This window comes from Brachycentrus maculatus, unplaced genomic scaffold (assembly GCF_059751285.1).
Source record: "Brachycentrus maculatus isolate JH-2025_06_01 unplaced genomic scaffold, ASM5975128v1 h1tg000310l, whole genome shotgun sequence".
Lineage (NCBI taxonomy): Eukaryota > Metazoa > Arthropoda > Insecta > Trichoptera > Brachycentridae > Brachycentrus > Brachycentrus maculatus.
The window spans coordinates 478,135-490,969 of NW_028281060.1; the positions used below are offsets into that span (position 1 = coordinate 478,135).

The 12,835-nt window shown below is 35.8% G+C and overlaps 1 protein-coding gene across 5 annotated transcripts in view; it reads left to right on the forward strand.

The window, feature by feature from the left end:
• Smr (nuclear receptor corepressor smrter) overlaps positions 1–12,835 on the forward strand; it is a 301,764-nt gene that overhangs the window by 176,810 nt on the left and 112,119 nt on the right. For 2 of the 5 annotated variants that reach the window (XM_088268007.1, XM_088268008.1), the window contains exon 1: positions 10,582–11,194. The exons of 2 other annotated variants lie outside the window; for them this stretch is intronic. In XM_088268007.1, the coding sequence (XP_088124133.1) occupies positions 11,136–11,194 (59 nt within the window). In that variant the 5' untranslated portion in view covers positions 10,582–11,135. Of the gene's footprint in view, positions 1–10,581; positions 11,195–12,835 lie in introns of those variants that run through there. One more of the 5 variants, XM_088268011.1, reaches the window with a different exon arrangement.

Below are 12,835 nucleotides of genomic sequence, written 5' to 3' on the forward strand. Positions count from 1 at the left end.
AGGGGCGAAAATTCTAATAATAATTTATTAAATAATATATTGTTTAAAAATTCTTCACCTTTGCTTTCCATTTTTCCTTTGTTTTCAAACTCCGCCCCTTGACTAACCCCCTCCCCCTAACTTTCCCCTCCTTATTTATAGAACAATTTTATATTTTAGTTATTATACAGATCTGAATGATGGAATTTTAACTTCCGAAACAAGTAATCTTTAATTAAACTCAAGTGGTAAAAACAAGTGTTTTCTTTAATCATTGTAACATGTCTTACCACAAAGTTAATGCCGAAACAATAAATAAAATATTTTTATTATATATCGCTCACTCCTTTCAAGAACGTCATAAATCAAAAAACTTGATTTTTCAGGAGAACGTTTTTAAAGTTAAAAAATATAATACAATGTATTATAAATCATTATCAAGCCACTTGTTAAACTTTTTACTGTTCAACAGATCTTTTTAGGTGAAACCTTAAGGTTATTTCTCCATTTAAAAAATATTAAGTTAATTTAAAAAAATATTTAAACATACCTTTTGCTCAAAATACAAAAACATCACTTTCTGCCCTGTAGCGGGTAAATATTAAGTTAAAAATATGCCTCTTTTGCTTGGATATTGTACATTTTCTTGGCATTCCGAAAACATGCACAACTGAAAATTGTCGATTTTTGATTTATGACGTTCTTGAAAGGAGTGAGCGATATGTGGAATGAAAATGAATTTCTGGTCGTTACGAGACGTCGCACTCGTAAATGTGTAACCTACTTGACCTTCACCCTTGGTCCGTGGTCAGCCAGTGGTTGCCTTCTAGGAACGCAAAGTGTGGCAATCGTCGTACGATACTCGCTCGTATTACTCCGTGACTAATTCGTGTTTCTTCTCTTGTTACAGGTGAGAGCAGTTGTCGGTAGGCCGCTCGGGGAGGCGCTAATGAGAATGGCAAACGCGAACATACTCCCTCCCTCCCTTCGTGGATGGGTGCTTTACGACTCGCGCAAATAACCCGTTACACCCATAAATACGTAGGTGCTGTCGTTTATCCACATACTTAATAATATAGGTAGATATCATTCAGACAGTCCATTATTTCCATCCTCCTGTCTTTTGGGCACTTTACAAAACTGATTAAACCTACGTTATGTATGCAAGATGCTTTTTGTTGCTATTCTTTGTCCTTTTTACTTCGTTGGCTTCAATTTTACCTGGTTTTGCTTTCTGGATCTAGATTTTACTTTCCGAATCACTGACCAACACGTTTTTGCGGTCGCAACAACAATACGTGTACAATACGTATTATATTATCATCTCCGAACTAAATATTTTCCGTGATTTAATATCGCAATCTTTTTATATTCGGTAAAAAATTATTACTATTTGCCCGCCTTCGTAGTGTAATGGTCAGCGCGGTCGGCAACCGTTCTGGAGGTCCCGGGTTCGATTCCCAGAGGGAGGCTAATAAATATAAGTGATTTTTTTACTCTAATATTTGTTCAATATTACCCTGGACTGGTACCTGAAGCGGAGGGCTGATCACCTTTCCTTCGTGTGTTAACGATCAAGATAACACTGCGTTTATATGATGCAGTGCCCTATGCACCACTGGGGTGCGGATAAGGGTTCGAATGAAATGAATGAAAATATTATTAGGATTGTAATAAAACGACCAGTTTTACGAATATCAATCGCCAAATGATTAAGGTCAGGATTTCTTTTTGTAAGTACTACAGGTGTCTGTCTCATCTTGAGATGAAACATCTATTTTAAGTTCATTTTAATTTAAAATAGATATTTTAATTTTTTTTAAACGAAAGATAATCAAAATCTGAACATCCCCAAGGCATGAAATTTGGGTGGTTTAAGTGTTTACTTTATACACTTGTGTAAAGTTCACTATTCCGGCTATTATTGAACCATACATCCATATTGCATTAAATTTAGATGATGTACATGTAGCACTGTTATCTTGATTGCTAAATACACGAAGGAAAGGTGATCAGCCCTGCGCACGGTACTCCTGTGCTGTCCAGGGTAATAATAATTAATAAATATTAGAGTTAAAATCACTTATTTATTTATTGTTTTGACTTCCCTCACTACGAAGGCGGATATGACGTACAATCCTGCGTTATCGCGTTCTCGTACGATATAATGTGCAACTTTGAACAGCGTCAATTATTTTACATTATATATCAAGAAGGCAGAGAACTTCAAGTTCCAGCTTTAAAAAGCGCTTATTATCGTGTCGCATCGGCCGAATTGGAAAGCAATCGTATTTTAATTATGTCCTTGATCCCAAAATATAATCCGATTATTCGATTCATTTTCTGAAATTTGATTAGTTTTCGAAATTATTTTATATATTGTATTTCCTTGGTTACCGCTCTTCCAGAATAAATTTAATTATATCTGCAAATTGAATTTGTTCCTAGAAACATCTCATTCTTCATTGTTGGAGAGGATCAACAAAATATTGGTTTCGTCATCCTACGATATTTTCTTTTAATAATAATAAGAAATTCGTTGATTTCCTAAGGTTTTCTTTGATTACCTCCGCGTAGGTACGTCGCGCTCTCCGTTCGCATAAATATGTTTATTTCTTGAATTCCTTTCATAATTTCACGCTTTATTTTCGTGCAAGAAATACTACGTGTGATTTATTTTTGTTTTTCTGCGCCTATTTTTCATATCGTGCGTAGTGGGCGCTGAATAAGAATGACGTAGCGTCGTTTTAACAGTCTAAATTGCATATGGAAAGTTGCTTAGTATAACTGCTTAGTATAGTTCTTGTCGAAACCGGTTGGTTAAAGTGTACTTATAATAGACAGAAAAGCCTGGAGACAGTTTGTGGACTCCATATGCTCCACCTAGGGAGCGGATATGGTTATTATATGGTTATTATAATAAAAAGGTGGTTAAAACAAAGTTGTTTAATTTTATAAAGATTATAAAATGTGCCACAAAGTATCTGCGAAAACATTCAAGAAACGTAACCTTTTTTATTGAATTTTAATTTACTTAACACAAAAGCATCTATTGTTGATTAAAATTAAGAATAGCAAAGGGTTTAGATAGCTACCCTGCTGTACACCATTTGAATTGGTTATATTACAAGTGTGAATGCTTTGTGTATATTTCATGCGATAGTGCATGATTTATTCCGTCATCTTTATATATAGTAAAAGTAATTCACTGCCATAGATTGCGAATTCATTTCATGGGTGTTGCTGTTCCAGCACTCCTGCTTTGTTTCCTTGTACCAATATTGGACTACTTTCCGCGCGCAGCTGGCGGTCGTTTTGTTTTATTTATCTTTCACCTCTATTTACTGGAGTAACGGTGTACATGTGTGTGTATGTGTGTATGCACATGCCGTATGTGTGCACCCTCCTACGTACTCAACCCCCCCTCACCCCTCATCCCCTGATCGGGTGCACCGAGTCTGTTTATCTTACAGCCCGCATACCCTGGCATAGCCGGCAGGGATTGCAGATAAAACACCCCGCCTGCGTCACAACCCTTGTCAATTTTATTTTTCGTCTGCCGTTTGACCTTTACCACCCCGGACTGATAGCGATTTGGGAAACAAAATACAATTTGTGATGAAATTTGGAAATCTCTGGAATTTTATTTTTTCGCTTTATTAACAGATTCATTCGACAGTCAAATTTTGACATGGTATCAATTGACAGATTCCTTCGACAGTCAAATTTTGACATGGCATCAATTGACAGATTCCTTCGACAGTCAAATTTTGACATGGCATCAATTGACAGATTCCTTCGACAGTCAAATTTTGACATGGCATCAATTGACAGATTCCTTCGACAGTCAAATTTTGACATGGCATCAATTGACATATTCCTTCGACAGTCAAATTTTGACATGGCATCAATTGACAGATTCCTTCGACAGTCTAATTTTGACATGGCATCAATTGACAGATTCCTTCGACAGTCTAATTTTGACATGGCATCAATTGACAGATTCCTTCGACAGTCAAATTTTGACATGGTATCAATTGACAGATTCCTTCGACAGTCAAATTTTGACATGGTATCAATTGACAGATTCCTTCGACAGTCAAATTTTGACATGGCATCAATTGACAGATTCCTTCGACAGTCAAATTTTGACATGGCATCAATTGACAGATTCCTTCGACAGTCAAATTTTGACATGGCATCAATTGACAGATTCCTTCGACAGTCAAATTTTGACATGGTATCAATTGACAGATTCCTTCGACAGTCAAATTTTGACATGGCATCAATTGACAGATTCCTTCGACAGTCAAATTTTGGCATGGTATCAATTGACAGATTCCTTCGACAGTCAAATTTTGACATGGTATCAATTGACAGATTCCTTCGACAGTCAAATTTTGACATGGTATCAATTGACAGATTCCTTCGACAGTCAAATTTTGACATGGTATCAATTGACAGATTCCTTCGACAGTAAAATTTTGACATGGTATCAATTGACAGATTCCTTCGACAGTCAAATTTTGACATGGTATCAATTGACAGATTCCTTCGACAGTCAAATTTTGACATGGTATCAATTGACAGATTCCTTCGACAGTCAAATTTTGACATGGTATCAATTGACAGATTCCTTCGACAGTCAAATTTTGACATGGTATCAATTGACAGATTCCTTCGACAGTCAAATTTTGGCATGGTATCAATTGACAGATTCATTCGACAGTCAAAATTTTGACATGGTATCAAATTTGTATTCCTTTTTACAGACTGACGAATGTCATGTCCTTAAGAATGAAAGAGTTTTAAAATGAATGATTATAATAATTGTGCGTTTTTTTTAATCAATAGATTTAGATTCTAGTAAAGTAGATTATAATTTTACTCGACATTATTATACTATAGATGTTCATATTTTCACTCATGAATTACATGAAATTAAAGTAACTTCAAACATAAAGAGTAAATCCACTCACGAGTAGGTGTATAGGCTATAAAATGTATAAAGTTGGAGTATAAGTAGGGCCACGCATAATAAGCGGTGTTGCATAAGCCGTAGCTAGATTTCAGAGTCACTTGGACGTTAGGTTATTCAAATAAAAATCACGAGTAATGTTAATGTTAATCAATAAAATAATTATAGTAATGAAACAATACAAATAAAATAATAATTTTTATATTTATACAGAATAATTTTCGTAGTTATTATATAACGATTGCCATGAGAAGGCCACTAGTCGTAGGCTTAATTTTTTTAGAATTATGTTAAACAGTATTATTTTTAATATTATATGGTACACAACTTGAATCGCGTATTTCCTGCGGATTAAAAAATAATATGTAATTTAATTACCGCGCTCAACCTTGTTTTAATTTATGTTTTCCTCTATTTTTGAGCTTTGTCGGATAATAATAATAGCGCCGTGTTAAATTTGTGTAGAGAATCAACGTCCAATTTAGCTGGAAACTAGTCACCATAACGTTAGTGGCGTTTGGACGGTCCTGCCCGACCGATCCACCCACGGCTCTCGATCCTTATCGGCCGCCAGCGCCATGCCAGGCTATGCAAAACCGAAACAATGACCGTCCAGCGTGTGCCTGGAGTGTGCCAAGCGAAGTTATAAACTTGGTTACTTTATGCCTTACACCTCTGCATCGGACGTGTTAGCAACTGGCCCAGGTCAATCTACCGAGTGATCTATCAAATTATCATTTTTATTTAATTCAAAATCGACTATACAAAGCCGTATTCATATTTCTTTCGCTTTCATTGATCATAAGTATTATGTATGCTGGAGGTCCCGGGTTGTTTAGAGTTTGTTCTTCTTCTTCTTCTTTCTGTGCCACTTCTAACGAAGATCGGCGATCATCATGGCTATCTTCACTTTAGATGCTGCAGCTCGGAACAGAGATTTGGTGCTTCTGCCAAACCATTGACGTAGGTTTTTCAGCCATGATGAGAGTTTGTTCTACTCGCGGGAAGCGCTAGGGTGTCAGTTGTACTGGTGATCCGACCGAGAACTCTAAAACTTATACGTTCCAGTAATTCCGGCGAATCAACGTATGGGGGCTTGTGCACTGCGCGGAATTTCACCGTCCAGCAGTCCGATTTTGCAAAATAAAAGCGACTACGACAGTTTAGCGTGATCGAATTTGCGCGCAACGCGTTCAGAGCACCGATCCGAAGAAAGATGGACAAAAGCACATGCCAATCATCGTTTTATCACGCTAACTGAAGTACCGGACGGTAAATTCCGTGTAGTGCACAAACGCCCTATGAGTATAACTTAAGTTATACATATACATATATTTATACATACATACATACATAACAATCTATAAAAGAAGATCACATCTACTGTATCCTTATCCTCACCCAACCGTACTGCCTACCCTGATTTAACCCTTTCCGGTCCCCCAAAATTAAAAAAAAATCTAGGTAGATAGATGCATTCCAATTGGAAAATATTTTGTCCTCTGCTCCACATACTGTTTGTTGTAATAGATACGAGCGACAAAAATGTAAGCTTGAAATTTAAATAAATAATACTAATGATGAAAAAAAAATCGAATAACATCCGACATTGGACCTAAGAGGAAAAAATCGATGTCGAATGAGATTCGACATTGGACCAGTAAGGGTTAAAACTCTGTGCACGCCACTGCCACAATGGTATAGTCCTGCTTTAATTCATGCCAGTTACAAACTACATGGCATCGAACAAAGTAAATGTCGCTCCAATTAATAAAAGTTTGAAGGTTAAATGCTCCTAGACTAGAGAGCCGAGCGTCAAATTGCGCGGAACGCGGCGGGTCGGCGGCTCCCAGACGTCCTCTCAGTCCTCTGCTCCCGCGCGACGCTCCACAGAGGAGAAAGGATGTCGTCTGTAAACACAATCGGGAAAGTTTCGTGCGTTAATGTTCCACCCGTCTTCTGCGTCCTCCTATCCCAAATCGATTTATTCCAAGCCGCAGAATGTACGCCAAACTTCCAATGTACGCCACCATTGTTGTCTGAAAGAAATCACTAGAAACTAGATGAATCACATTTTTAAAGTAGAAAAAAATAAGTTTAAAAAAATGCCAGTTAGCTTATCGTTATTCAGTGATTCAATAGGTCCTACTAAAAGATCGAAACGTTTATGAGTCTGAATCTTGGAATTTATCCTAACTGCTGGTCCCTGTCCGCGCCTTATGGTGCCTAAGGCAACGCATCGGATCTACACAGTGTAAACATAACTATTTTTTGACATCTCACCAAAGATGAAGAAGAATATGGAAGTCTGGGCATTTACGGGGCTGACGACCGTCATAGGCTGGTTTAAGTGATCACTTTACACACGTGTAACATTCACCAATTCTACCCATTATTGACAACCACACTACTCAAATTCTTGGAAGTTCTATTTATATATGAACCAATTTAGAAACATTATTCTTGAATCACTAGAACTTCACTAGAGACATCTATTGGTGAGATGAAAAGAAGCTTTCGATTCTTCTTCATCTTTGATGAGATGTCAAAAAATAATATGAAAATAACTCCTGTAATTGGAGATAATCCAGATTTTGTGAACAAGTATTCGGACACACTCAAAATGTTGTGAACGTAACTAGCTAACGTCCGCTTCCAGCAGGGGTTGGCGTAGAGAGGTAACATACACCACACTGTCTTTGATAACTATTATTCGGCTCTTTCACGCATCTCCTCATACACCAATTGTTCCGACTCCTGACCTGACCGCTTTCAAGTATTTAAAATTATAAACTTTCAAGGGAGTGTGATCAGCCGTCTGGTTCAGGTATTTGGAAATTAGTGGACCCGTCCACGGTATTTAGAAATTAGTCGATTTCGATCGACAAAAGATATATAAGTATGTAGTGATTAGTCATATTTTCTTATTTTGTTTTTACTTTGTGTTTTTTTTATATTTTCTCATTTGTTAAATTTTTTAATTTCTTATTTTTTCTCATTTGTTTATTTTAAATATGCTTCTCACCTTATGTTTTTCTCATTTATTTATTTTAAATATGCTTCTTATGCCTATTTTTATACCTGTTTATTGTTTTTATATTTTGCCATGTATTAGTATAGTTTTGGTTATTTAAAAAAAATCTTTTTTGTTACTTTATTATTTGTGTTCCAGTCTTGTTAACCTTAATCCCATGTCTCAAAATGAAAAATAGAAATTACTCATCGGGAATATTATATGTAAATATGACTTATGCATGTAATATGTTTTTGAAATAAATAAATAAATAAAAATATATTAAAATCTTTAAAAAAAACTTCATGGAAAAATTACAGTTGTAAACGCATCGGGATGTAACAATAATCGACTGCCTAACGTATTGTAATAAGAAATCATATTGTGCTAGCTTACAGAGGCAACTATTTTTTGTACCGAACAGAATAAATTAAACGCAATCTGTGGTCAGTTCCTGCGAAGGAAATGTGATAATAATAATAATATTGTAATTTACTGATCGACCTTCGTTCCTATTCTTCTTCTTCGTCTCTCCCCTTCTGTATCGTATTCCCCTTCTACCGCAAACCCCTCTTGGTAGTCATGCAGCGTTGCCACGGTTACCCAAAAATAATATCCACTTTTTTTCACTTGGGTAGGTAAGTGTTCCACGATATCGTGCCGGCGCTTTTCAACTTTTTTGCTGTTGCAAAAAAGCATACATAAATTGTTTCTTTCGACCTATAAAAAATACCACCACCTCCGTAGTATAATGGTTTGCATACGAAGCCCTCCTTGGTACTATTCCCTACTGGTTTATACCAAAATTAACATTTCGCTAACTGCTTTCAACAACGTCAAATATCAAAAATCGTCAATTTTCAGTTGTGCATGTTTTCGGAATGCACAGAAAACGTACTATATCCCAGCAAAAGCGGCATATTTTTAACTTAATATTTCTCCGCTACAGGGCAGAAAGTGTTGTTTTTGCATTCTGAAGAAAAGGCTTTTTTAATAATTTTTTTTATAAAAATACAAAATATTTTTCAAATGGAGAAAAAACTTTTAGGTTTTACCTAAAAAGATCTTTTGAACAGTAAATAGTTCAATAAGTGGCTTGATATTTATTTTATATACATTTTATTATATTTTTTAACTTTAAAAACGATCTCCTGAAAAATCAAGTTTTTTTTTAAATATGACGTTGAAAGGAGTGAGCGAATTATCGCTGCCACGATAGCGTCGCAGCGATCTAATTCAGTGTTGTACGTAACATGCAATGTTTTAAATAACGAATAGTCACATTTTTTTAAAGGTATGGAAACACAAGGACATCCCTAGTGTATTATTCTTTTTGTACGACTAGTTATTTCTGTTTTAAAGATGGTTTCTGAGATTAGTCTCAAACAAAAAAAAACTAACTAAACGTCACGCCGCTTCCCCGCAGGGGTAGGCAGAGAGAAACGAATGCCACACCACTCTATCTTTGCAAACATTCTTCATTCCTCTTCCACATTCATGCATCCACTCATACATACATACCCGATGATTATTACGACTCCCGCGACCCAGTCTCAAACAATATTATTTATTTATCCTGCCTGTATATTTACAGTCGTATTACTTATTTAAGATATTATCGATCTGATTAATATTTATGTTTCATTAATTGATTCGGCAGTCACCGTGTGGTAAAATCTATCCATTTTTAATTGAAGTTTTGCTTAGTAAATGCCTCTATTTCTTAAAACCTTATGTGCCACGTGTCTCGATGCATTCAGCGTCATACGGTATTTGAAAATGATGCGGAATGCTTTGAAACACTTGTCACAGTAGATTTTAAGAAATACTGGTATTTACTTAGTAAAACTTAAATTAAAAATATTTATGTTCTTTTGTGAACACCAGATGTCGCATGGCACACTGTATCAGAGAGATTCAGTGTTGTCTTTATCGTTATTTACATGAATGTTGCCAGTTAACATGCTTCATAATAAAGTGCATTATTTTCTTGTATGTTTAATGGTGCATTGGGCATTGAGCATATGATAATCTCTCGGTAACAATCGTCCGAAATTTGCAGAAATTAAACTATCACGAAGCAAGAAGCGCCCTTGAGGTAGTATTTTACGAAAATGGCGCTATATGAATTATCCAAATTCATTATTATTCTAGTAAACATTATTGATGACTTGTTGCCCCTGTTAAATAGCGCATAGATAAATTTATAAAATGCGCAAATTTTCTACTCTGAAAAAATCTTTTGTGGTAACGATCCTTAGAAATTAAATCATCAAGAAGAAGCAAGATAGTAAAAATCGTTGATGGCTTGTTTGTTGTCCCTGTAATATAGCGCATAAATAAAATTATTAAATGCGCAAATTTTCTACCCTGAAAAATCGCTGTGCATTTGATTGGAACGGTGCATTTCGCGATGTATTTCGTCCCGAGCGCGCCGGGCCGCGACACACCCTCCTCCGTCGCGGCCGGCAGCCGACTGCTCGCGCGCGGTGTTGCCGCTAGCGCTCGCCCGCTCGCCCGCTCGCCCCTCCCGCGCCGCGCTCCAGCTGTTGTTGTTCCGCGACCCGAAATTGGCGGGACGGTCGCCGCGTGCGTAGGGCCCTACCATACCGCCGGCCAACTGGCAACCGTGTGCAGTTCCTATATTATCTCGCTCTCTCGGCCCGGTGTGTGTGTGTTGTGTATAGCGTAAAGCAAACTGTGACCATAATATTGCAACAAAACGCGACTATGTTTATATTTTAATTATTTTTTACAAGTTCTTTATCTAAGTTTATTTCCTCGTTATTTGTAAGTTTTATTGTGGTGGTGTAGTGAGTTATTCCAGTGCGACCGCGTCTAGAGTGAAACTTTCCAACTCGATGCAACGTGTTTTCAACCGTCCCCGACCACTTTGTACCGCCGTAAAGTTTGTTAAAACTTTGTAAAGTTATCCAACAATACTGGAAATGTTTATATAAATAATCAAAGTAATCAGGCAATCATTTATTTGTCGTGAAATTCAAATGTAAGTGAAGTGGCTGGCGCCTACTGTTTCATCGTCACTGGAAAAGTTTTCAAAAATGGTCGAATTACGCTAAATGTTTTCAAAGCTCATTTTAAACGTATACCGTGTGCTACTAGATGTGATGATATTATGATATATCTATCGAATATGTACAAAAAATGAGATATTACAATCAAAAAGTCGAAATTGCTTCGCATCCAAAGGCTTCTCACATAAGGTAAATTACTGAAATAAATGCTATATTGGGCTTCATCAATGCTTCTGTAATCATATAAATACAATTTCGAATAGTTTTAATGTGGTTAAAAAATAAATATTCACGAAATCATAGTTCGCACGAAGTTACTACGCATTTATGTTGTGATTCATTTCACGAAAACCTTTATACATATTTAAATGTACTCGACCACACACTAGTCGCAAATATAGTTCACGATCCTATGTCGGTAGACGCTAATTTAAATGTTACAAAACAATACCGATTTATCGTAGAAATATTTTTTTACTTAGTAAATAATAATATTAATAATAAATTTGTACAATTTTTATAGCGCCATTTTCGTAAAACACTACCTCAAGGGCGCTATTTATTTACCAATTTTATTGTAACGGCCATTTTTACATTTTTGGTGTTTTCAAAATCATGTTATACGATTAAAAATAATATTTGTAACTTTCCTTTTCTCTCTCTCTTTCTCTAACTTTTACCCGCACCCAATGATGCATAGGGCACTGCATCGTATTGACGCAGCGTTATCTTGATCGTTACTAACATGAAGTCAAGGTGATCACTGCCCTTCAAGGACCAGTCCAGGGTAATATTAGTATTATTTTTTTTTTCGATCCCCCCCTTGGGAATCGAACCCGGGACCTCCAGCAAGGTAGCTAAAAACACGCTAACCATTACACCGCGGAGGCGGACATATTAAATTAATTTATTTTGTCAATATCAATCACTTTGTAACTTGATAATAATTTCGGCTAGTTTCGAAGCAGGTCGGCGTTATAATAAAAATTTCCAACAAATTTATTTGTAACAATTTACTGAAATTTGTAGATCGCAAGCGAGATAAATTTCCGTAATAATCATGATTTCTATTTATTTTCATTATTCATCTACTTCGAGAATTAAGACAAAAATTGTAAAAGTATGATTCTTTTGTGTATTTTGTCCGCTCTGTATCTTTATAATGCCTTTGGACGTTTCAAATACATTAAATTTGCATTGCAGCTCGAGTCAATGATAGTTTCAGCATTTCTTGTCCATTTATATTATCGGAATATTCTTAAAATATTTGCATTCATCGAAAAACAAGCGGAATTGATAATGCTATTTGAGGAGCACATAATATCGATTCATTTAGTAATATCCAACGTTGAAATTTTATCACTCGAACACAGTTGACAGTTATTTAAAAATATTTATGATATACTAACTACCCTTAATTATTTTATTATTTAAAAAATATAATAATAAAAATACACAGTGATAATATTATAAGCGCCCTTTAGAGTATTTTACGAAAATGGCGCTGTATAAATTATCCAAAATTATTAATAATACAGTATTTCAAGTGTATGTATATAAAATTACGCTCACTACCTTTTTCTTCTGCTATGAGCTCTGTTCGTATCCAAATGGTGCATAGGGCACCGCATAAGATTGACGCATTATCAACATGATTGATGATGATTATGTGGAGACAAAGTGATAATATAAATATGTCCATCGAAGTGATATATATATATATGTATATTTCAATGACGTAATTCAAGTAGGTTAGGGTGTAGGACATCACTGGTATATATATAGGAAAGGAAGTAGATTTGAATCTAAGAATGTCAGCCATGGTTAGGG